A 23722-nucleotide genomic window follows, 5' to 3' on the forward strand; every position below is an offset into this window, starting at 1 on the left:
AACTGGAAATCGGGGATTAGGGCTGTTCTTCCACCTTTTCTTTTTGGCTATTGATTGACTTAACATTCTGCATTTCAGTAAGTTTCACATCAGGAGATCTTACTTGTATCCCTTTGCCAGAGGGGCAGTGTAGTTGCTATGATGATTTACCTGTGGGTAAAACCTAGATATGCTTGTGAGGAGGTTGTATCTGACAGAGAGGGACAGAGATCTCCTTCATTACAGCAGCAGGTTTCAGAGAGCTGCAGCATTTGTGTGCGTGTTGATCCCATGTGTGAACAGAAGTGATGGCACACACACGGAAAGAAATGTAATATCTGACAGGTTGTGCACTGGTTTAGTTACTGCAGTAACCACACCATATCACCCAACTTTTATATAGTTCTCTTCCTCTGTCAACGACAAACCAAAGGTGCAGCAAACTCACTAAAGAGTACATGATTTAAAGCTGTTTTAAATGCACTAGAAGCACCTACGCCATTGATGACACTCTAGGCCTTGTGACTGATAGGAGGGATAATTAAAAAGTAAAGCAGCAGAGAAGTTAAATTAATATTTGTATCAGCTTTTACTTGGGGAAAGGGCTTTCAAATTTTTATTCCATGTTCCATCTCATGGAAGATCAATGCGTGTCCTTAACAGAAATCAGAGTCCCTAAGGAGGAATTTTGGAACAAATCAAGAAGCTCAGGTAAAATAAATCATGAGAACCATATGGTAGTCATCTGAAGGAAATAAAGTGTGAAATGGATAAGGCTGGAGATGATACACTGTACATTCTTAAAGAGGAAATGTGCCTGGTAAATATCTTTAACACCCCTGTTTGCTATGGGAAAGTAAACAAAACAAACCCTGAGGGGTTACACTTTGATGAGTGATCAAGAGTCACTCAGATCTGGTGTGCTTTGTGCTGTGCGAATCTGATCCCTCCAGAGTTCTGGAGCAGACACTGTGTAAAACAAATTCTGTGTAAAATTCCTTTTTCTTAGCAACACAGAGAAGCAAATTTTTCCACGTCTCAAGGTAGGTAAGGCATGAAGTGAGGAGTGATCTTTTCAGAGGATTAGGAGGTGCTGCCTCACAGCTGGGGTTTGAAGTACTTGCTGTATTACATCACAAATTCAGTTGACATGTGCATGCATTCCAAACATTATTTTTCTATTGAATCTATCTTAAACTATTTGTATTCTGGTACTTTCCATCTTCTCATAAAACAATTTTTTAAAAAGACCCAAGGGAAGACCTACAACAGCAGACATTAGGACAGTTGGATCTCCTGTGTGTGCTGCCAAGGGGGGGCTTTTTCTTCCTCAGCACAAAGCTGTGTGCCTGCTTGCCTTTAAATCTCATCTCTCCCTCGTTTTGTGGTCTAGGATTAATCCCCACTCCAACGCTAAAATCTCTTGCAACACATTGTGAATTTTGGGAGAGCGGCTCTTGCATTTCTTATCCTGGCAGAAACTAAGATAAATTAATTTCAAAAAGAAAAGCATTAGGTGGAATTAACAGGGGCATTGCAAATTGTATAAAGCATCTTACAGACTGCTTACCTGCTCCTTTCCAGTATTGTAAGAAAGGATGTGACAGTAAACTCAGGGGAAAAAAAACGTTTCCCTATTGAGCATGTAGTCAAGTCATTGATTTAAATGCTGTGACTATCAGAGGAGATTAACATTGAAGTATTACAACTGAACGTTAAAAAAATCCGCAGAGGTATCACATCTAGTGCTTTGACTATAATCGGATCATTTCGAAGGAAACTTTTTAAGAGAATAAATATTTGAATAGTGAGCTGCTTTAAAAAATGGTTTTCTTTTTCAGAAGTGTTGTCTATTCACCACTGAGTTGACCCATTCATTTGTTGGACATAAAAAATACAAGGAAGTTATAATAACCTAAATTTTAGATATAGCTACTCATGTTTGTGGTGAACGGAAGAGCTGTAGGATGCTATAGTATTTCTCCAAAATGGATGTGAGCAAGTGTCTAAGACTCTAACATTCATCAAAGATGAGCAAGGTCTGACTCAGTAGTAAGTTTTTAATCCAAATGTACTAAACTTGGATTTAATAGTCTGGGGTCAGCACAGTATTGACATATTGTGTATTTTGGGTCAGATAGAGCTGAAAGTTACTGGAGACTTCAGACCACCACCTGTTAATACCACACTAGGTTGTTGTTGACAACATGAGGATGTTGATATCTGCAGTGTCAGAACTTCACATGTGGCTGTGTGGTCTCAGGACTCTGTCCAGTAACACAGACTAGTTCTCTGCTGGGACAGGAGAGCTCAGTTGTGTTCCCAGGGAGAGGCAGCATCCTTCTCTCTGCTGACCAGCTGTTTGAGTAGTTGCTGCCCTATAGCCCCTGTCATGGGGAGGTTGGGGGTTTCTATTTACTACTAGGTGTTCACATGGGTTTTGAATGCTGTGAATATAATGGACCCCAGAATTTTATGCGTTGAACCACAGAGCACAGGCAGCAGGACATCTCTGGGCCTCTGCCATCAGCTTCTGAAAAAAACATGTGAACAGAAATGGTTCTTGCTGAGTGGTGCTGCTTGATGGGGATATGCAATATGGAGCCCCTGTGCAAATCTGAACTTCTCCCACCTCCTTCTGCAGTCCCTGACATATTGGCTATTTAAAACCTTTGTGGCAGTTCGGAGGTTACTGACACCTGAGAAAAGAAAAATGGTACATACCATGCTCATAAAAAAGCACTCTCTAAATTTAAAAATTGATGGCTTTTTCATATTGTTTGGGCAAACTCTCCCTGTCCTGTAATATTTCAGGCTACAGGGAACTGTTCTTAATATACACTTTAATTTTTTCCCTTCTATAAGCTCTAGTATTCACACCCTGAGGCACCCATCTCATTAGCTTTCCATTTAGGAATACATACATATACTTCCTATTCTTATTGTATGTCCAGGAATAACACTGTTAATATTTTATGTCAGTGTGTGGTGGCTTTGAATAGTGCAAGTCTTTTTTTATTATTATCAGTTGGTACAATTACACATCACAGTAGCAGGTCTCCTATACATCCCGGTTTCCTTGGCAATGTCAGCTTTGTTGGGGCACAGTTTGCTTGTGACTTCTAACATCTTGGCAAGCAAGTGACTACCTGGAGATGTAGAAATCTGCGAGGCGCCCCTTGCGCAGCGCAGAACCTCGCCGGTGCCTGTGCTGGGAGTGCTGCGTGTCTACAGCTGCTGGAGCTCCTGCACCAGCATCTGCTACCAGCAGGTCCAGTGGCTCCCAAATCCCGTATTTTCCGTGCATGCCCAAACCCTGTATGTGTATCCAGCATTGCTGCCTGCGACTGTTGGGGCTGTGCGGATCCTGGCAGGGTCGTGCTTTGTCTAGGACCAGCTGCAGCATCTCTGTCCTGCAGATGTGAATGGGTACAGCATCCATCCCTTACCTTCTCTCTCATCCTGGCAGGCAGTGAAGAATTTGAGTAGTTGAACTAGAGTTTGTATTGAGAAACTGTGGATAAATGCAAGTATGTTTGAAAAAATCTCTTTTTTTTCCAAAAGAAATGCACGACTTTTTAGTAGTCATTGAATAGACATTTCCATGCAGTTAGTGACTTAGAAAAAATGGTTAGCTTTGTGACACAGACTTCTATAGTCCTGTTTAATTTGTAAAATACTTAAATTCAAGGGATTTATTATCTCATTAACCCAAGTGGAATTTATGTGCTTCTATTACTCTTGAGAGAAATTGAGTGAATCCTTACTCTTCTATGGAAAACTGGGTCTTTACCTTTTTTTTCTTCTACATTTCCCTCCTCGTTTCTTAAAAAGATTTTCTTTTTTTTGTGTACCTCAGAATGGCAGGGAGTTGCTCAGGCAGGAGACACAGATCAGCATGTGCTGCTTTCATCTGAAGTATGAATGACTGAGCTATCTTGCAAGTGAAGAGACCACACTGCTGGCAATGAACGTCACCTTTTAATGAGTTTTGCATGTTAATCTTGTAGTGATCTCAGTTTGGCCAGTTCTAGGGGAGATAGAAAGCTATGGCCTTGTGTGGGGAAATAAAAAGCTTGCCAAATTAAAAAAAATCATCTTCCTTGTTAGATGATGTGTCCGTTAGGAACTGAACTGAAAGCAATATCCTTACTGAAGGGCTGGTGTTGCAATCCTGTTATTTCTTTAGCACATAACTTCTTATCACTTAATCACGTTTTACATCTGCTTTGCTTTTTTCTGTTTTTCAGAACAGGCTAGAAAGGCATAGCTCTAAAAGGGCCTTTTCTCTATAAACAGAATTCCTTTAGTCACCAACTTGTTCTGAGGCTGCAGCCCTTATTTTAAAAATGTGAAGGAAAAATGTCATAGTTGACGTGGTTTTAAATCCAAATTTGCAATTGAGAGACCTTTTTTCCCCCTCTGTGCCGTGTGGCTTCCATCTGGAAGAATCAAGAGGTATCTCTGACTTGCCATAAATGGGATAACTCTCATTCTATATTCAGCAAGACCCTGAGCAGAGGAGATGGTGATGATGCAGGGAGGCTGGGAAGGAGGGGAGAGGGTTAGAGCTGGTTTGGGCAGCAGATCACTGTGGTTATCTGAGCATGCAGGTTTCTCAATGTAGTTTTGGACTCTACTGGTTCCCAGCTTTCTCTCTCTCTCTCTCTCCATTGTGCTCCATGTGAGCACAATGTAAGCAGCTGTAGGAAAGTCTGAGATGACTGAAGAGTGCTGTGGGAGGGCAGCTGATGCTGTGTCTCGTGCAACGCGGAGCTCATCCTTCCCAGAGCTTATTTCATGGTTCTCAGTGACTGCTTGGGCTCTGTCTGGACTGACCAAAAAGCTGCTGGACTTGTTCTGTGGTCCAAGGGTACCTTCAGTAGCCTGACAGGGAGCTTTGCCGCCCAATAGCAATTTCATTGGTACTTGTACCGATTTTTGGTGCAGATGAGATGCACAATCTAACACTGAGCTCAGGTAGCCTGTGCTGCCCCACTGTGAAACGTGAAATGGTGCTTCATGACTCTTGCTCACTGGGATTTCCCACCTGCCTTGTACAACAGCCTGTGGGACAAATGTGGGGAGACACATTGTGTGGTGTTTTTTTATGCATGGGATTTTTAAAATGCTGAATTCCTTAATAGTGTTTGAATCTCTTGTTGTCTCGTAATCCAATTTTGCTGTTTGTGACCATGCAGCCCTGACCTGCAGTTGTTGTGCTCCTGTGACCCCACCATGAACAGGCTGGTTCTGTTCTGACGTGGGGTTTCATGGCTGGCCAAATTTTGTAGTTCTTCTTTTGCCATGTAGAATCTTCACTTGTGAAGTTATTTTTCTTGAAGAGACCTGCTATTTTTTTTTCCCAGGGATTCTTAGAATCAGTTGTGAACAGTCTGAAGAAGAAAAAGCAACTTGCAAACCATAAGAAAAATAAGGAAAGATGAGCAGATGTGTTTCAGAGATTAATAAAACTCTGGGAGATTCTAGAAGGGTATTTAGATTGTGTCATTTTATAAGGTTGAAAAAGCGAGCTAGAAAACATCAGAGTGGGGATCTCAGAGGATTTTCCTTTTATGCCTCCAGTTATGACAAACAGTACTGGCTTTATCGCGCAATTATTTGGAATTTTTGCTTAGAATTTGGATTCTAGAAGCTTAGCGTGTCTGTGTGGCACACAGTGATCTGAGCTCTGGGTAGTCATTTGTCGCACTGTTCCTCCCAGGATTTTACGTCCTGTTGGTTCCTAGTGCACATTTTCTTCCGTTTCCAAAGGCTGATGTTGCTCCCTGCTCGACCTTTGGCGTGCAGACCCTCCTCACTCCAGGCACCTGCCCTGTGCTCCGGTGTACCCAGCTAAGGAGCTTGATGCCACCTCTTGTGTCACCATAGGCAGCTTCAAGGTTTGTTTATAATAAATAAGTCATTGCTGCTTGAGGAGAAAACCTTACATGGTGCTGTGTTACCATGTGCTAATTTAATGGGAGTTCCCAAGGAAAGACTCTCAAAAATTGTTCTGTCTTTAAAAGCATTAAGTGAATGATCAATGCATTATTACTATTCAGATGTTAGAGTGAAAGAACTAATTTATTATTTTAATTAGTTTGTAGTGTACTTTATATTATTTAATATGCAATATTGAAATAATGAACTGAAAAAGGGTGTGTATGCATTCTGTTCAGCACAGCAATTTAATAATTTACTTGACAAAACCTCCTCTAATAATACATTAACTGTGAAATGTACTTGAAATGCCAATTGTAATTAAAAACTTTCAGAACTTAATGTTGGCAGTGCTTGTACTGCTAAAATGAAAACTGTTTTGTGGAACAGGCAATGGGGGAGCCAGGTTTCAGTGTATTTTCAATATTAGTTTAACTACTAGGATTTTTTTTAATAATTAAATAAAACATTTACTGTTGGCACAGTAAAATATACCCTTCTGATTTTTGAACTCGTAGGAATGGAAGAATGCAATCAAGACCACGTTAATTTTTTTTGTGCAGTCTGTGGTCCCAGATTGCTGCTGTAGTGAAGCAGAATTATTGTTTGGGAGGTTTTTTGTTCTCCAGACCTGTACTATCCTGCCTCTGGAAATAAAAGCCTGATGAATGCAGCAGGCTTTCTTGGCATGCTTCAATTGTAGGAATGCTGGCAATTCAGCATCAGGTGGTCACTTTTGAACAGCAGAACGCTAAAAGCCAGGAAGTGCACTCTGCAGAGATTCCTCAGCGCTTCTGCTCCGTGCCCTGCCTGCCCAGCAGCGCTTGGCAGCAGTGCCAGAGGCTCTCGGGCACGAGCGGCTCTGCCTGTGCCGCGTGCGGGACCGCGCAGTGCCGGGAAACGAGGGCTGTCCACTCTGTCCTTTGGCACCACGAGTGCTAGTCCAGCTCCTCATTTTTTAACCTTTGACCACATGGACAGGACTGGTTTGGGAGTCTCTCCTGCCACTTCCTGTGGATGTAGATATCAGGAGGTGTTCCCCTGCTTGGCCCACAGGGAGTTGAGGCTGTGAGACTAGAACTGCTCTCTAGCACAGAGGATTTTAATGTTTAAATGTTGTTTAAAAAGGGAAACATACTGGTATTTGAATCACCTGGTTAATGTCTAATTTTTGTTACTTCTTACACTTCACTCTACCTCTGCTCTGTTAAGAACATTTTATCCTATATGATTTCAACTGTTCTTGTGGGAAAAGCTATGGCATAAGGCCAGCCTACAGAATCGCAATCACATTTTGTACATATTTTGCAAGCATTGCTTTTCTGGCTTTTACCAATGTTCCTTTCTTTGTTTTATTTTTGGGTATTTTGTTTGTTTTTGTTGTTGCAATTATTTCCTTTTTTTGTCACAACTATAAATTGTTTTTAAAGAAAATTATTCTTCTTTTGCCCTAATGAAAAGGCATGGATTAGACAAACGTGGGAGGGAGCAGGGATAATCTAAACTAATTTCATATGCTGGATACAGAAAATAATAACTGGGTATTGTGAACAAGTATGGTACAGTAAAACTCTCCTCTGGTAGCCTTGTTACCCATTTTCCTGATTGGCATTGGGCTCATACATTTAAAATCCTAACTAAAAAATGAAAAAGTAGATTAAAAATTGAAATTTAAAAAATGGAAAGCATGTTCTACCCCCTGAGTAAATGTGTGTGTTAGTAGTGATTTAGGGCAGAGTAGGGAGCATTGTAGGAGTGGAGATACACACCGAGTTATTGGCCTATCACTTCTGTCTGGGGAACACTGTTCTGTGATTAATGCTTTGTCAGCTGAGTGAAGTTCTGAATTTGATGCTTGGTTATGCTAATTTGTTTGTACATAACCTGTGAAAAACCTAGATTGTGCCCCAATATTGATTTCTGACTTGGATCAAAAGGCTGTAACAGAAGAGCTACATGGAAACAACCAGAGAAGGTGATCGTGGCATGTCACAAGGCTGGGATGTCACATATGCCATGCAAACTGCTGCTAATAAGAATGGATTAATAAGGGGGCTTGAGATGATTTCAGGACAGATTAGTGTCTGTATCTGCTCACTGCTTCAGTGTGGTTTGCTTCCTTCACTCAGTTGTCACCATCCCAGACTCCCTGCCGGGTTCGGTCCGTTCTCCACGGCCATTTCCAGGCAGTGGTTCCCCTGAAGTATCAGGGGAATGCAACTTTTGTTGAGACCAATTTAATGGCCTCGCCATACTAATGACTGCAATCAAACGACCAAACAAGTCCCTGGTTAACAGCTAAATTAATATCCAGAGAAGACCACTAGAGGATCAGGAGAGTTCTCAGACATGGAGGGAACTGTAGCTGCACCATGAACTGCGCCTGACGGCATCAACCTCAGTACTGGAGAGCATTTGAAAGGAGAAGCAGGATGTAGGAAAATCCAACCTTAAAAAAAGCAATTTTTTTGTTACATAATCTGACTGTTACCTCATATCAGTTGAGAAAATCTGTGATGTTATTACAGAAGTGTAAAGCTCCTTCAAATGCTCCTGCAGCTTATCCCAGCTCCAATCTGAGTATGCTTTTAGCAGATTTCATTCAGTGTTTGCTTGTTGTTGGATTTAAATCTTTCTATATATGGTTTTGCTTTGGTCTGTTTCAAAAGAAAGGTAGAAAGGATTGCATGTCCTTCTAACTCATTTTCAAAGCATTTGTCTTTGAGTTCATTAGCGTGGCAAGTGAAGGGTAACTGAAACAATGTAGCATTTTATTTTAGAGTCTTAAACTGCGTGAGCAGGCTGCTGGCAAAATTGCTACATGAAGCTTTCAATTCAGACAGCCCTGGTGTTACAAGTTTCAAGTGTGTGGGAAGCTTAATTCGGGTGTTGCAGATGAGGCTGAAGGTACCTCTCCAGACCCCGAGGTCACCCCCTGACCAAGCAGGGTCAGGTACAGCTGGTGACCCAGGACCATGTTGAATCCAGGTTTAAACAGCTCCACAGCCTCCCTGGCCAACATGTTCTAGTGTTTATCCAGCCTCTCAGTAGGGAAGTGATGAATGGATTGGAATTTCAGGTGTTTCAGTCTGTGCCTGTTGTTTCCCCTCCTGTCACTGGGCACATCTGGAAGAGCCTGGCTCTGTCCTCTTTGCACCCTCTGCATTTTCAGGTTATTTTCATGTTATTACTTTGCCTGCATTCCATGAGAAGTCACAACATTGTTCAATGTATTGCAAAGAACAAAGTATAATTGTTATTTTAGCAAGAAGCAGGGCAAGCACGGCATCGTTCAGAGATGCAGCTCTCTGAGAACCTTGGACCATGGGGAGTGCTGGATTTCTAAACAGAACATCTTTTATAAGCACAAACCAGAGGAGTTAATAATCTGCACACACAGCCAGTGAAATGCAGTAGAGGTGGAAAAACAATAAGCATTTTCATATCTTTGTATTAAAGCACTAGAAAGCCAGCTGAAAAATGGCTGCAATGCTTGTTCCTTAGAAGAATGCAGAGTTCTGTTAGTGCTTGACAAAACCATTACAAAAAGAGCTGGCAGGCCAACAAAAAGGAGACATCATTAATCCTGTTGAAACCAGCGTGAAACAGATGAGCACACAACTGCTTTTGACAGCACAGAGGTAAATTGGGGCCCACGCTGGCTGGGGACGCCGGAGATGAGTCACTGCCCATGGCCAGGTACAGGGACAAGTTGTCTTCTTTAACCAACACAGTCAGGATCGTGTCAGGAATGGATTTTTGGCACGCTGGGCTGGCTGGTCCATCCCACCCCCAAGAATTTTCGTTAGGAAGTGTGGCAGGCCCTGCAGCAAGGGGTGTGGGGGAGCGGGAGCCTGTCCTGCTCTGCCAGGCAGCTGCTGCCTCTCTTCCCACAGAGGAGTGGGATGTCAGGCATGCAGGACCCCCACAGGGTCTGAGCAGGGGCTGGGGTCCTGGACTGGGCTGCACCATCTCTAAGCTGACAGAAGGTGAAGTCGCCGTCACTGGAGTGAGCCCTGGTTGGAAGCACGGTGCTGTTCCAGAGCTGCCTGTGCTAAAGGCTGCGAATGGACTCTGCTCTGTGACTCTTGGTCTCCATCCCTTCATAGGTTCTATGTGCCGAAGGGACATGTGAATTTCTAAGATGGTTTTAGCAATTTTGCCTAAAACCTTTTCATATGTGATTTTATTGCGTATTATGCCATCAGTTGGGAACTGCACATGAACATGCAGAAAGATGGTGCTTGCTAAACGATTGTGTTGTTGATAAGATTATAAATCATACTTTGTAAGCAGATTACACGACTTTCCTTCCCAGTCTCATCTTGGCAGGATCAGTGTTACACAGTCTGCTGCAGGACTGTCTCTTCAACTGTTTCTTCCAGGTTCTACAGTGGAAAGCACAGCAGGAAGAAGCTGCTAAACTAGAAGCTGCTGTAGCTGCCAGAAGAAAAAAAAAGGAAGATGAGAGAGAAAGGCTACAGAGAGAACAGGAAACCGTTCGTAGAGCTCAGGATAAAGAGAAAGTATGAGAAACTTTTATACATTTTTGCATATATTCATGTGTACCATTGCTTCTAAATCTATAACTGATGTCATAGCACATGTATTCTTGTAAAGTAGTATGCACTGATGTAGAGATGGGCAAATGGTTTTGCTCCTGTCCATTTTAGCTCTAAAGCTGCCTGCTCTGACACACCAGTTGTGTTACTCTATTGCATTTCTTAAAAAAAAAAAGCCTCAGCAAGTCACTGTGTCTGTATGTCACAGAATGAGCACAGAGGCACGGCTGGGTTTGACTCCACAGGTCTGTGCCTTTGAGCAGCATGGCAGCCTCAGGAAGCTCCCAGTGCTGCAGCTGTGTGCTGCAATGCAGCAGAGGAGCCTGATAGCACAGTGCCTGCAGGATAGCACGGGGCTGTGGGGACACTTCTGGGGGACAGTATTCTCAGTACTTGTGTGCTGACTCCTTGGGAAATGGCTTGGATGCAACTTAATAGAAACTCAGAAATGCACTGTTGTGAATGTAATGCTTTAGAAAATCAAGCTGTGTCACAAGTATTTGTGTTGGCCTTTTTACTTAAGTGATGTGGCAAAAATCCATGTGGTTGTTTCACTGAGATTTTGCCTCTGAGTCCAGTGGCACAGAGAGGGACATGTAGTGAGGGTTTGCTGCCCAGGTCATGAGTAGCTTTGCTGCTGCTTCTCTTTTTTTGTCCAGCTTGTTCTGTGTATTTGCCTTTGTACACACAACGTTTGTAGTGGCAGGTGGCTCTGAAACCACAGGCAAAGAAGAGGCTTAGGGAGGCAGTGCTGACCCAACCACCACCAATATTCATTTTATCTGTAAATATTCTGGTTGTGCAAACTTCTCTCTTGCTGTGTGTAATGCCTATATAGAGCAGTCCTCTGCCTATGCACAGATGGAATAGCAGCTGTTTGGGGTCAGCAGTCATATGTTTCATTGGAGTATTTTACATCCTAGATCCTTAAAAGGGCTGCTAACCTTATACTGCAGCTGCTTTTCTGGGGAAAGCAAGCAGAATATTTAAAATACCCACGAGTAGTGTAAAAGGAATGACCACACTACCTACTGTAACCTAGGTAAGGTATGCTCAGCAATTCCAAACCTGGGAATAGGTAAAATGCCATTAATTCTAAATACCAATACTACAGTTGCTCTCTTAGATTGTAGATCAGAAATTTTCCTGTGTACTTAAATACGGAATTTCAAAAATATCCGCTGGTCTCTAATTAGAGTTTATAAGAAAGACTTCAGGCAAAGGGAATACAAAAGGGGAATAATTGCAAAGAGAAAGTTTTATTTCATAAATTTAAGGATTCCAAACATGAAATAAAAGTATTCTAAGAAATACGGTTATAGCCACCCTTGTTTCCTGACCTTCACATGTTAAAAATGCCCTGTATACAGAAATGATTGGCTTAAAGGTTGGGACTCCTGAAACATAAGCACTGATTGGAAGACCTATTTTAGGTGTGAATCACAATTGTGAAAGGTTTCTCTGCACAAAGTCAAACATTCTGTGCAATGTGCTGCACATGGGTTGGGGCAGTCCCAGGCACAAGCACAGACTGGGTGGAGAAGGGACGGGGAGCAGCCTTGGGGAGAAGGAACTGGAGGTGCTGGTGGGTGAGAAGCTGTGTGTGCCCCGGCCACTGGCACCCAGAACCCCCTGTGCCCTGGGCTGATCCCCAGCGTGGGCAGCAGGGATGGGGGGGCCCCTCTGCCCCTGTGCTCAGGTGAGACCCCACCTGCAGAGCTCCTCCAGCCCTGGGGCCAACAGCAGGACATGGAGCTGCTGGAGAGAGTCCAGAGGGGGCCACGGAGCGGCTGCCAGGGCTGGAGCCCCTCTGGAGCCAGGCTGGGAAAGCTGGGGGTGTTCACCTGGAGTAGGGAAGGCTCCAGGGAGAGCTCAGAGCCCCTTCCAGTGCCTAAAGGGGCTCCAGGAGGGCTGGAGAGGGACTTGGGAAAGGGATGGAGACTGGAGTACCAGGAAAAAGGGGAATGATTTCCCACTGACAGTGGTCAGGGTCAGATAGGATACTGGGAAGATACTAGATATTCTATTGGCAGTGCTGGGTTATTGGTTGGACTTGAAGATCTTTTCCAATGTGAATGATTCTGTGTTTTGCAACATATGTCACTGCAAGATAGGAATTACAAGCTTGCTATAAATTTCACCAGTTGTTTCTGAAGAACTGTCCTAGTTTATGGAACAGGATCCTGTAGAATTCATTCATATGAAGAATTCAGAGTTTCACTTCAGCAATATTTACTTGACTATTCCTCCTTCTGCATCCCAAACCTCTCATCTTTCCAGATAAGCTTTCCTGCTCAGGTTTCGGTCTTCCTTGAGGTCTTTCTTTCTCACTCAGCTTTGGAAAATCTTTGTACTTCCGTGAGGAACACTCCTGTGCTTCTTCAGCAGACTCTGCACCTCAGCACAATGAGCTGGGCTGGGCTGGATCCAGCCCTTTGAGATGACCCAGGATAGTTCAACTCGAGGAACATTCACTCTTCTGAGCAGCACAGTTGAAAGGTTTGATGGCAGAGTAGGAAAGCAAGGAACAAATGGAAGTGGTAGTCTTCAGATTGTGGTGGAAAAATATATTCAAATTCCATGTTCACAGTCTGATTTTACTACTTTTGTTGTGGGGGCTCCACACCCTCTTGCTCTCCTAGCAAATATTCTGTTAGCTTGTAGTGGTCTAAAATAGAAATTTTATTCTAAAAGGATCAAAATTGGAATCTCTAACTTAATGCTTTTCTTACTTGCTTTGTTCTCACTGCCTGGGCTTTGGAATGAGTGTTAATTTGTTTGCTGTATTTGTTCAAACTCTAGCTGAAAAAATACTGGGCTGAGAAAGAGCTCAAGTGGCAAGAACAGGAGGAGAGAGATCTACAACATCTGGAGGAATTGAGAAAATTAATGGCTGAACAAGCAGCCAAAGACAGAGAAAGGTAAAAGAAATTAAATGTGAATACCTATGGTATCAATAGGAGCTTCTTATAATCTAATTTGCTTTGATCTCCTGACTTTCTTATTTAGAATAAATTGAGGATAAGTATTTTTTTTCCATCCTGTTTGGCAAATGCTTCAAACTATATAGTAAGGTTGCATCCTAGGTGATTGTATCCTAGATGCAATTTATTTCAGTTTGAATTAATTCACATCCATCAAAATTTCAGACCATTGTAAGCACTAAACTGTCATAAATTGTAGCTGAGTAATAAGACCTTCTATATTTCACTTTGCAAAATGTTTTATAATCAGGTTTGGTTTGTTTGAGGGGCAAGTGAAAGCACTTAACAGACTCAAAGATATTTATTGTTATCTTAGAGAGTCCTAAATTGCTCATCTAGTTGTAGATGCTCTTCACCTGTTTGATGGGATTTAGGACTTAAGCCTGCTCAGGCTTGAATTGCCAAGTCTTTGTTGCACAATATGGCCTTTCATGGCCTGTTGAAGAAATACGGGATTTCATAGAGGAATCCCTCTGTCAGAAGAACATAAAACCCCTGCACGTAGTCTGCTAATAGCTGCTCTCAAAGCATAGGGTGACTCTTTTTACATAGAGGAAACCATCAAATTGTGTGGACCAGAAATGCAATTAAAATAGGATTAATGTGTCATTGGCATTAGAATATTAAACTTGGTATTAAGCATTCTGTGGGAAACACTACTCGAGTATTATTGTTGTTAGGACACCTTGCCGACAACTTACTTTGAATGTCTATGTCATTATGCTACAGATATATCTATCTTCCCTTAAACATGCCTGCAGTGGTTTTAGCTCATAGGAGAAGGAACACATGTATTTGAATTACTGAATTTTCAGTAGAACTGATCAGGAAAAACTGACTTTTCTTTAAACCTGTGTACTGCACTCTGCCATTCTGCTGGGAATCTTCTTCTTATGTTAATAAACATTGCAGAATAAACTATAAGGAAATGGCACAGTTTGTTGAGGAATGCAGGGAGGAAATAATCACCCCTTCAGGCTATTGCCAATGAGAAGTCAGTAAATGCTCAGCATCCTGTTACTCAGAGCTGACCTACTGTACAAAATGAAACACTGACTGTACAGGCTCAGGTACACACGTGGCATTGTCATGTCCCAGTGCAGCACTGCAAAACTAACAGTGTCCTGGCATGTTCCACCTGTCAGAGCACAGAAACTGCATCTGAGTCTTTGCAGAACACTCATGAAACATGGCACAGGCTGGTTACCACAGTTCTGATCCAAGACATTTTCAGGGCCTTTTGGGAAGGAGGTACATCTGCTGCAGTCCCTGCTTTATATGTGCACAGGATCACACACTCAGATATTCTGAATGTCTTCATTCTATGTGTCTGTGTCTTTAGAACACTAAATTATAAGCTCTCTTTTAATGTGGTATCAACAACTACCAACTGCATTTAACTCTTACTGTGCTTCAAAAATTAGCATCCAAAAACGCAAGTGTTTGTTGTTACCAGTCCACTTCTCCTTTTTCATTTGTGCAGTGAGTTTTAGTCAGGCTCTCTGTCAGGTCCCTGAGGCAGGAAATGATTTGAAAATACATCACATATTCTAAAAGAATGTTACCCCCAAAAGCAATAGATATGGCATTACTCTTGCAGGGTGAAAATAAAATTGGCATGGAATTGTGCAAATATTTGCACTGACTACCTATGGGAAATGGGTTAGCACAGCCCTGCACTCCAGGGAGGCAGTGAGTGGGAATCACCTGCACGTGTTCTACCCCAGCACCTGAACTGCTGCCAGCCTGGCCCTGGATTCCAAGGGAAAGCAAGGTTTGCTCTGTGCCAGAATTTGATATGGTTGACCCCCAGGAACAGAGCGATGGCAACTGTTTGCCATGGGGTTCTGTTCACCAGTGCAACTCCCCGAGCCCTCACAGCAGCTCTGTGCAGGCTCACCTCTCTCATCCCACCTCAGGGCTCTCACATGCTCCCCTGAAAGTCTCCTGGTCTCTCCAGACATAGTAGTTCATTATTTCCTATGGAATATTTATGAGACAGTGTCTGAAAGCAGAGTTTTAATGAAAATATGCTTATCAAAAATTACACAAACGTGTACCTGCAATGCTACAAAAGGTACCTTTACTGAAACTGATCAGTTATGCTCATTTATCACCTGGTGATTTATTAAAATTGTTACTTACTGTGGAGCTTAAAAGCAAAATTGAGTATTAAGACATTTTGATTTTGAGGTTTTCTATAAAATTAACCTTACTTAGAAGAAATAGTAGCTAAAATGTTGCTAAGTGTAAAAGAGTGAAAGAGAATGAACAGCTTTATATAGATGTGAACAAGGTGAAATCAAAGCTTGAGTAAACATTTGGAAGCCAAGTATAAAAAAGTATTGTAAGGGCGTTCCAACTTAGGAACATGATGTGCAGTTGAGTATGTATTTCCAAGGGTGTCTGCCTTCCCTGGGTGTGGATTTCATAGCTGTGCCATTGCCTGCTGACAATGACACTTCATCTTTGTTAATCCTGGCCATGCTCTCTCCAGCCTGTGGGGGATGATAACACAGCCATGAAAACGTGACCCTCCGCAGGAGCAGCGATCGCTGCGGCACCGTGCCCCGGCTCCACCCCCCTCTCCCTGGCTGCTTTTTGGCAATCAGTCAGGATCACCTGGACTGTTCAAACTGGGTATGGAAAGGCCACAAAATGCTTCAGTTTAGCACTGCTTTGTATTCCCCTGTGCAGGAAAACTGCCATGGGCGAGACAAAGTGTTTGAAGTTAGGCCTGGCCCAGTGCCCCCCAGTCTTCCTTCTTGGCTTTGCGCAGAAGCTTCCACAGTATTGAATTTCATGTTTGATAACTCTGGAGTATTTTAAAACATGTATCACAACAGTCAGCTCAAGCAGAGTGAAAGGGTTTCAGTATAACATAATTTTTGTCATTTTGCAAAAAAAAAAAAAAAAAATCTGTTTTTATTAAATGTTCTCCATGTAAAAAGCAGATCAGGCTTTTTCCCTGGTACAGAATGACCCCTGAGCACTACTGCTGCAGCATTTCTCTGCCTAAACTACAGTGGACATTGTGAGAAACTGGAAGCCTCTCTGGGGTACTCTCAGGCAGCCTTGTACCACTCTCTTAAGATAAAATTGTCCTGCTAATTGTGATTGGGTTATTGACACAGAAGTCTTTGCTAGCTACCAGCAGAACTGTAGGTTTAGTTCTGATTTTTGCAGTTTATGGCACAAGTCATATACTCCTTTGAGCTTACTAAAATTTAGAGAGTAAAAAAATAACAATACATGTTTTATTGTAGTTGTAGCAGCTGTCTCATCTCAATTTCTCTAAAGGCAAGTTCAAATTTGAAGGGCAAAAGGAGGGTAATTCTCCAAATTCAAAGCATGGCATTGGCAGCTCCTGTACAAGGACTAAAAGTGACATACCAACAAATATCTACAGCTCCATAAGGAACAGACTCTGCACAATAGTCTATAAATGCTTGCAGTGAAAGATGGAGCAGCACAATAGTGCTGTGGATAAAGTGCTGGAGATACTGGTGTGAACCTCCAGCTTTTTCCTTTGGAAGAAGGGTGTGAGTCTCAAGTTTTTTCCCTTTTTTCAGTGATAAGACTGGGAGTGAGGTGTTTCGGAAAGGGTTATAGGAAAGATTTCTTCTGCCATACACAGATGTGAGAGAACATTTCTTCTTGGCAAAGAAAATGGGGGAGAAAAAAGAGTACCAGGGCTATATAAAGCATGCTAGAGAAAATCTGTGGTCTAGGCATGGAATCTGAAAGGTTAGCCAAGTTGTTTAAAAGAACAACTGAGCAACCAAAACCCACTGAAAAACAAATCAAAAAGCACAACTCCCCAAACTTCCCTTCCCCAAAAAACCCAAACCAAAAAACTCCAACAAAAAGGACACGTTCAAATGAAAAAGCATCTTTGCCTTTCTGAGGTGCTTTGATGAACCACCACAGCATCCTAAGGTGGATACAGAAAACATCAGAGTAGTTTTTGCACTGAAATGGTAACACAGAAATGTAAAAGTGGCACTGCCCAGAGTTTCCCTGTGTGTGCTCGGCAGGGTGCAGTTCCGACGAGCGCTGCTGGAGAAGCGCTTACTGGAGAAGAAGGAGCTGGCCCTGCTCCAGGCCCGGCAGGAGGAGGAGAAGGAGAAGCGCCTGGAAGTGCTCCGACAGCAGGTGGGCTGGGCCCTGGCTGCAGGGATTTCACATGCACACTCATACAAACACAGACTGCCGAGGCAGGGAAAGATAAAAAGAACAATCTCTCAAAAGCAAATAAATGAACAAGGTAAAAGGCACTCTTGGTCTGACTAGCAGTAATTCTGTCATATTATAAATCCTATGTGCTTTGTAGCTCTGACAACAGGAACATTATGGCATTAAATTGTACTGTAGGAGCTGTTGATATCTGAAAGGAGATAGAGAAGGTTTTTCTAGGTTGGATGTGATTTTTCTTCTGTGATTTTTTTTCTGGGTTTTGTTTGTTTTAATAACCTTAAGTCTGCCTTGAATCTTAGGCAAGATTTATGAGTAATTTATGTTCTTTTTAAATTCTGAAAACTTGCACATCTTAGATGACTTTTCTTCAGAGATATTTGACTCTGAAACTTTTGCATATTACTTTTAAAAGGACAACCATAAAATGCTTACTAATGCTTGCTAATGTCATAGTAAGAGCAGTGCTAGGGTTATTTTTTTTCTACTGCTGACTTTTGAAAGAGTAATTTTGCCTTAATTTACGTTTCTGTATGTAATCTCCTTGTTTTTTCCTCTAAAGAGGCTGGTTAGTAGTCATGATCTGTTGAGCTCTTCCCACTGACTCAATTCTCTTGCCGGAGTAGAAAATGCTTCTAGAAGGGCCTTTGCCTGGGGTGATGTTCCCACTTCATTATACTTCTCTGACCAACGTTTATTCTCTGTTTCACACTAATGAAATTCTGCTTTATAAAGTACGTATATTGTTTGTATAGGGGAAAAAAAGATCTTTAGTAAAGTCATTCAGCCTGTAGATTTGGGCAGCCTGTAAATACAAGGTGACATTTTATTAAAGAGATGGGTGAAAAAATTACTGTGTGCAATTTAAAGTATTTTTTTTCTGGTTTTAGCCATTCATCATATGGGCTTGTAACTTTAGTTAGTTTGCTCATGCATCTTTCTGTGTTTTTCCAAAGTAGTATTAGCCTGTGTCTGAATATTTTAACACAAAGAAAGTAAACAATGAAAAAAGATTAACTCTGGCACAATACAGTGTCTGGGAGACTTTGATACTGATCTAGCCACAGGAAATTGCACAGTTAAAGCAGATGCTTTAGAAAAAAGACAGAGTTGTGTTATTTGGGGCGTATCACTCGATGTTGTTGTCCGTGACTCTCTAAAAATTGTGAACTATCACCCTGAACACCTTTGTTTCCATTGGAAGAAAAAGAAGAAAGTTTGGACTTCCAGGAATTTTGGGTATTGCAGAATTATGAGGCTGCTGGATCCTTGTGGAGACTGGGCTGGACACTGGAGCTCATGTCAGTGTCTGTTGGAGAGCTCAGGGTGCTGTTGCTTCTCTCTCACACATCCTTGTTGTGCCCAGGCCGTCTCTGCAGCTGGGACCCTGCGCTGCTGTTATGCTGCAAAGACAATGAATAATTGTGTTCTGGAAGGGTGTGTTATTGATAATGACCTGCTCTCACCTTAGCTCTACATAGACAGAGTAATTGTTATTTTCATATTGTGTCTTTAGGTTGCTGTTGTTGCAAAATTAGATCCAGCCAGAGCAGTGGCTGATACGGTGGCGTCAAGAGCTCGGCTGGGCATTGGAACCAATGATGAGTTTGAGCTGCAGCAGCCACTGTTCAGGTTGCACACATACAGTGAAGAACAGGTAACGGGGCTGTGATCCTGCTGGGTGGGTTACTGTGTGCTCTTATGTCTTAGTAGTGACATAGGACAGTAACATTAATTGTATATCCTAAAGAGCTGCATTAGCAGTAGAATATAGACTATAATGTGTGTGAGACAAAAATGTTAGGGGTGACAGGTGGGGCAATCCCTCTGACCCAGCACAGGCGTTGCAGGAGCTCAAGAGGAGAACCCCAAAGGTCCGTTCAGGTTCAGTGTGGGACTCCTGGCTCTTCAGAAGAGCTTCTTCCATTGCCACCACTGGAGAGAGAACGCTGGGCTAACTGCACTGTTGGGCAGTTCTGGTGCTTGCTAGGCATTTTGACCAATCTGTTTGAAATCTTTGCAATTTAAAGTTCACCTATTTTACATTCTTATGCATCTATTTACAAGAGTGCTTCCTTTTCACCTGCCCCAGTCAGTGAAAGCTCTTCCACTGTACAAAAGGGCTGTGGTAATCAACTATGGGCTATGCTTTTTTCTTGAAAGTTTATGCATAGCACAAATCTCTTCACAAGCTGAAAATCAGTGTCTTGACCATCTTTACACTATTGCTGGATAGAAGCTCTGTTGGGATGTGATCTGCAGGGGCTAAAGGAAAATAAACCAGTGAAGTGAAAATTAATCAGGAACTGAACTAACTGTACTTGCGTTTCAGGTCACTCAGCTTGCAGAGGAGGGTGCTCCCTCAATTTCAAATGCAATTAAGGAACATCTTGAGATTTTTGGATTCCCTCACTGTTCCTTATCTGTCAGTCCATACATTTACAATTATTCCCACTCTGGAATCTGAAAATTTTGTTTCCAAAAGAGAAGAGCTATGGTACAATTCTATGGTGTAAAAGCTTTCTTTTGACACTGAATAAGATTTAATTTAACAATGTCTATAGCTAAAGTTGTCCAGCATTTCCCTTTTTAAGACATTTTAAAGCTTCTCAGTTTGGTAATGGAAAGATGTGGGTTTTGTTTGGTTGTTAAAATTCCCCAAGTCTGACCAATGTACAAGGTCCTGATAAGTCTTGACTTAAACATGCTCTGAACGTGTGTATTTGGGGCCTATGCCTTAATTCTCAGCATGCTCTTTCTATTTCAACTCCAGACAGGTTTGGTGCTGCTCAGGCTGCAGCATGTGATCCCTGCCCAGCACATCCCCGTGCTCCTTCCCAGTGCTGCAGGGGCTGTGGATCATGTTCCCAGTGCTGGTCTCCAGCAGCTCTGGGTACTGGGGAGGTGATGCTGGAACTGGAAGCAACGTGTTGCTCTTCCTTGTACTTCCAGTGCAGTGCCACTGCAGACCATGGAAGAGGGATTGGAAACAGGCTTACAAATTTTGTCAGATAAACTTTTGACAAATTTCAGAAGTAATTTCCCTGGGATTAATTGTTGTTCTAACAAACGGAAGCAGCACTGGCATGTAAGCACAAGGTGACACTGTGAGAAAAATCATACAGGCATTTGAAGCACTTGGATTCTATAGGAACATCCAGGAGGAAATTGGAGTCTGTGCTGCACTTGAGGCTGTGTGCACGGAGAACATGAGGGAAGGCAGCAGCTCCTCAGGGCAGTACTTTTTGGCTTCTATTGATTGTTGCTGTGGTTTTTTTAACAGGTGATTTCTGACCCCAGGCTTCGTGTTGAGCTCGCTCTCCGGGAAGCTGGACTGCATAAAACACTTTATGCAAGAGAGGTTTTGTCAAAACTTCCACCACTGAAGCTTCCAAGAAGAGACATGGAATCTACAGCTTTTAGTGTAGAGCACCTCTCATCTGAGGGGCAGAGGAGCATCAGGGGTCTGGTCTGGCCCACAATGTGCAAACCTTAAATAAATTCCCTTTGGCTGTGTCCTAGAACTGCTCAGTTCCCTGTGTCTGCAGCCATTCTAAAGCACTCCAAGCTTTTCTGAGCTGTGCTGCACCACATTACACCTGCCTGGTGTAGATTTGGAGAGGTTGGGGTGTGTGCTGGTATAGTGTGATTGCCCATGTCCCATTTAAGTGGGAGCTGGGATGCCTGTGCTTAAGGACTCCCATACACAGCACAGGCTAATCTGATGTGCAGCACCTTGAGTAGGAATTCTTAAGATTTAATTGGCAGCAGAAGTCCAAAATAGCTTTGCACAGCAGTTACTTTAGATTTTATTATGTTACATGAATAAATCCCACAATTTTCTTTCCAGGTTTCTTGAGAATTTGATTCTTTTAGTTATAGAGTCTTCGTTGCCATGAATGTTTCTAATATTCCTTGATTATGGTAAGATGAAACTTAAACCTTTGTCTATATTTAGAAGGTAACTTGCTGCATCATATTTACTGCAAACCAGTCATGCAATTTCATATTGCAGATTAGTTTTTCAGATAAATTATAAATTAGAAATAGAGCTGGCATCTTTATTTTGGAGCTGACTCCACTGAATATGATTCTATTAACTGAAAGAGAAATTGATACTATTTCCTTTTGTAACTGATTATGTTTTCAAGCCTTACATAATGATAGCGTAAAATGTTTGTGAACAAGTTACAATTAATAGTTTGACCAGAACTTTCTAAGGATAATGAATATCAGAAAGATCTGAGCATCTCTAGTCATGTCTCTAGGTAATGATGGGACCTTCCTTTATGTGACAGTGTAACGCCTTACCGATGTCAGTGGGTCACATACCTGTCTTGCAGTCAGACACAAGCAATGTCAAGTTTTCACACCTGAGACTGAGAAGACCTTTGGCAATGGCAGTGAGAACGTGGCCTCACCCAGAGAGCACTGGGGTCTGGCCAGGTGCTCAGGGCGTGGTCGTGGAAGCTGATGGAGACCACAAGGCAGGTGCCAAAGGTGGGGGAACTGGTGTGACAGACAGAGAGTGAGCACAGGGTCAGCCAGGAGCAGCATAATCCCAGTGCTGCAGCTGAGTTATTTAGTGGGGAAATGCTGCAGAGCCTGCCCTGAGCTGGGGGCGTGATGTCTTCTGGGCTCAACCTCTGTGTGCTTGTGCTAAAATTACAATTCTGTGTATATTTGTGCTTTTTATTTTGGTCTCTCCTTTGGGGTAACTTGTTATTTTTAAATACACACTTGACCACCTCACAACTGGTTGGATATTCCTGTGGGGAGACAGCAGTGCTTTGCTGTAGGGAACAGACTGGCTGCAAGACACTTCCCAGAAAGGCATCATCCCAAACCTAGGCAGCTGATTTTTTTCCCCTTGCCTTTAAAAGCAGATCTACAAGATAAAAAAATGTGCACTACTGAAATGGAGATTATAGTTGTCATATTTTATAAATACCAAGATGTTAATGAAAAAGAAAGTTTAAAGGGAGCAGACATTAGTTTTGAAATAGTGGGCACAGATTTTTAGCAGAGACTTGTGGTTGTTTTCATGTCTGTCATCTCTTAGGGTAGAAACTGAGTAGAAGTCTATAGAAGTCTGGGCTACCTCAGTGCAACAAAACAATAAGCCAGGGCCTTTAGTGATACAGTGACGCCAGAATGAGGATTTGGGGGGGAGTGTGGAGAACATGCAGGTCAGCAAAAGGGTATTTTGCACAGCACAACCAAGGCTGCTTGTGTCAGGAGAGCTCTTCAGATCCCTTGGCTGTTTCCCAGCCTGGCCAGACACCTCCTTCCTGCTCCTGTGGGAAGGAGGTGGATGTTTCACCCTACTTCATCATCCTCACCTTAGCATTGTTCACAAGAGCCGATCAAAACCCTTCAGGAAACAGAGATGCTTATAATGACATTGGTTTTCATGATAAATCTTTCTACACTTAAACAAAAAAAGAAATCTTCCAAGTTACACATGAAATAGTAATTTTTAAAATGTTAATGGTAAATAGGCTTCTCAACCAGCACCTCTTGCAGCCCTGCTTTGTGGGTTTGGCTGGGTAGGGGTGGCAGTTCAGCCAGCTGTCTTTACGCCAGGGATGAAGTGTGGGCAGTTCACTCTCAACTGTATTTTTATAAAGCCTGATAAGAATTTCTCTGTGAAAATGAAGTTATTTGGTTTCAAGGTAGACTACTTATTTGTGAATTTTGGTAGTGAGTAAAGTGGCTTTAATGTTAACCAGTGCCTGAAGGTCAGGTCCTCAGCTGGGCACGGTTGGGTGCTGTGGCACCTTAAACTCTGGCATTGTCTGTTTGTGACATCTTTAAATACTGTAGGAATGAAAATCTGAATGGCCTTTGTAACTGCAGTAACAAAAATGGTCACAAATACGGATTAATTTTTCATGTCATTTACTTAGGTTTCGTCTTTATGCCCAAAGCAAAGAGATCTCCTTCCTGGAAGATTGCTGTGGACAGGAGTGACCCTAACAGGACAGTCCTTTACGACGGCTGGAGTGGGGAGCCTGCAGCTCTGTTAGGCAGCCCGAATTTCTGCGCAGATTTTGTCGG

At 42.5% G+C, this 23722-nt stretch overlaps 2 protein-coding genes across 6 annotated transcripts in view; one reads left to right on the plus strand and one right to left on the minus strand.

The window, feature by feature from the left end:
- CCDC148 (coiled-coil domain containing 148) overlaps positions 1–23562 on the plus strand; it is a 42937-nt gene extending 19375 nt beyond the window's left edge. For 3 of the 5 annotated variants that reach the window (XM_017736080.1, XM_017736081.1, XM_017736083.1), the window contains 5 exons: positions 10308–10448; positions 13287–13405; positions 17506–17623; positions 19179–19319; positions 20946–23562. In XM_017736080.1, coding sequence (XP_017591569.1) covers positions 10308–10448; positions 13287–13405; positions 17506–17623; positions 19179–19319; positions 20946–21158 — 732 coding nt within the window. In that variant the 3' untranslated portion in view covers positions 21159–23562. The remainder of the gene's footprint in view (positions 1–10307; positions 10449–13286; positions 13406–17505; positions 17624–19178; positions 19320–20945) is intronic. The other 2 variants (XR_001862504.1, XM_017736082.1) reach the window with 2 other exon arrangements.
- Positions 22113–23722, minus strand: part of UPP2 (uridine phosphorylase 2) — an 8594-nt gene continuing 6984 nt past the window's right edge. The window contains exon 7 of the mRNA XM_008635000.2: positions 22113–22171. Coding sequence (XP_008633222.1) covers positions 22113–22171 — 59 coding nt within the window. The remainder of the gene's footprint in view (positions 22172–23722) is intronic.

This window comes from Corvus brachyrhynchos, unplaced genomic scaffold, assembly GCF_000691975.1.
Source record: "Corvus brachyrhynchos isolate BGI_N302 unplaced genomic scaffold, ASM69197v1 scaffold45, whole genome shotgun sequence".
NCBI classification, from domain to species: Eukaryota; Metazoa; Chordata; class Aves; order Passeriformes; family Corvidae; genus Corvus; species Corvus brachyrhynchos.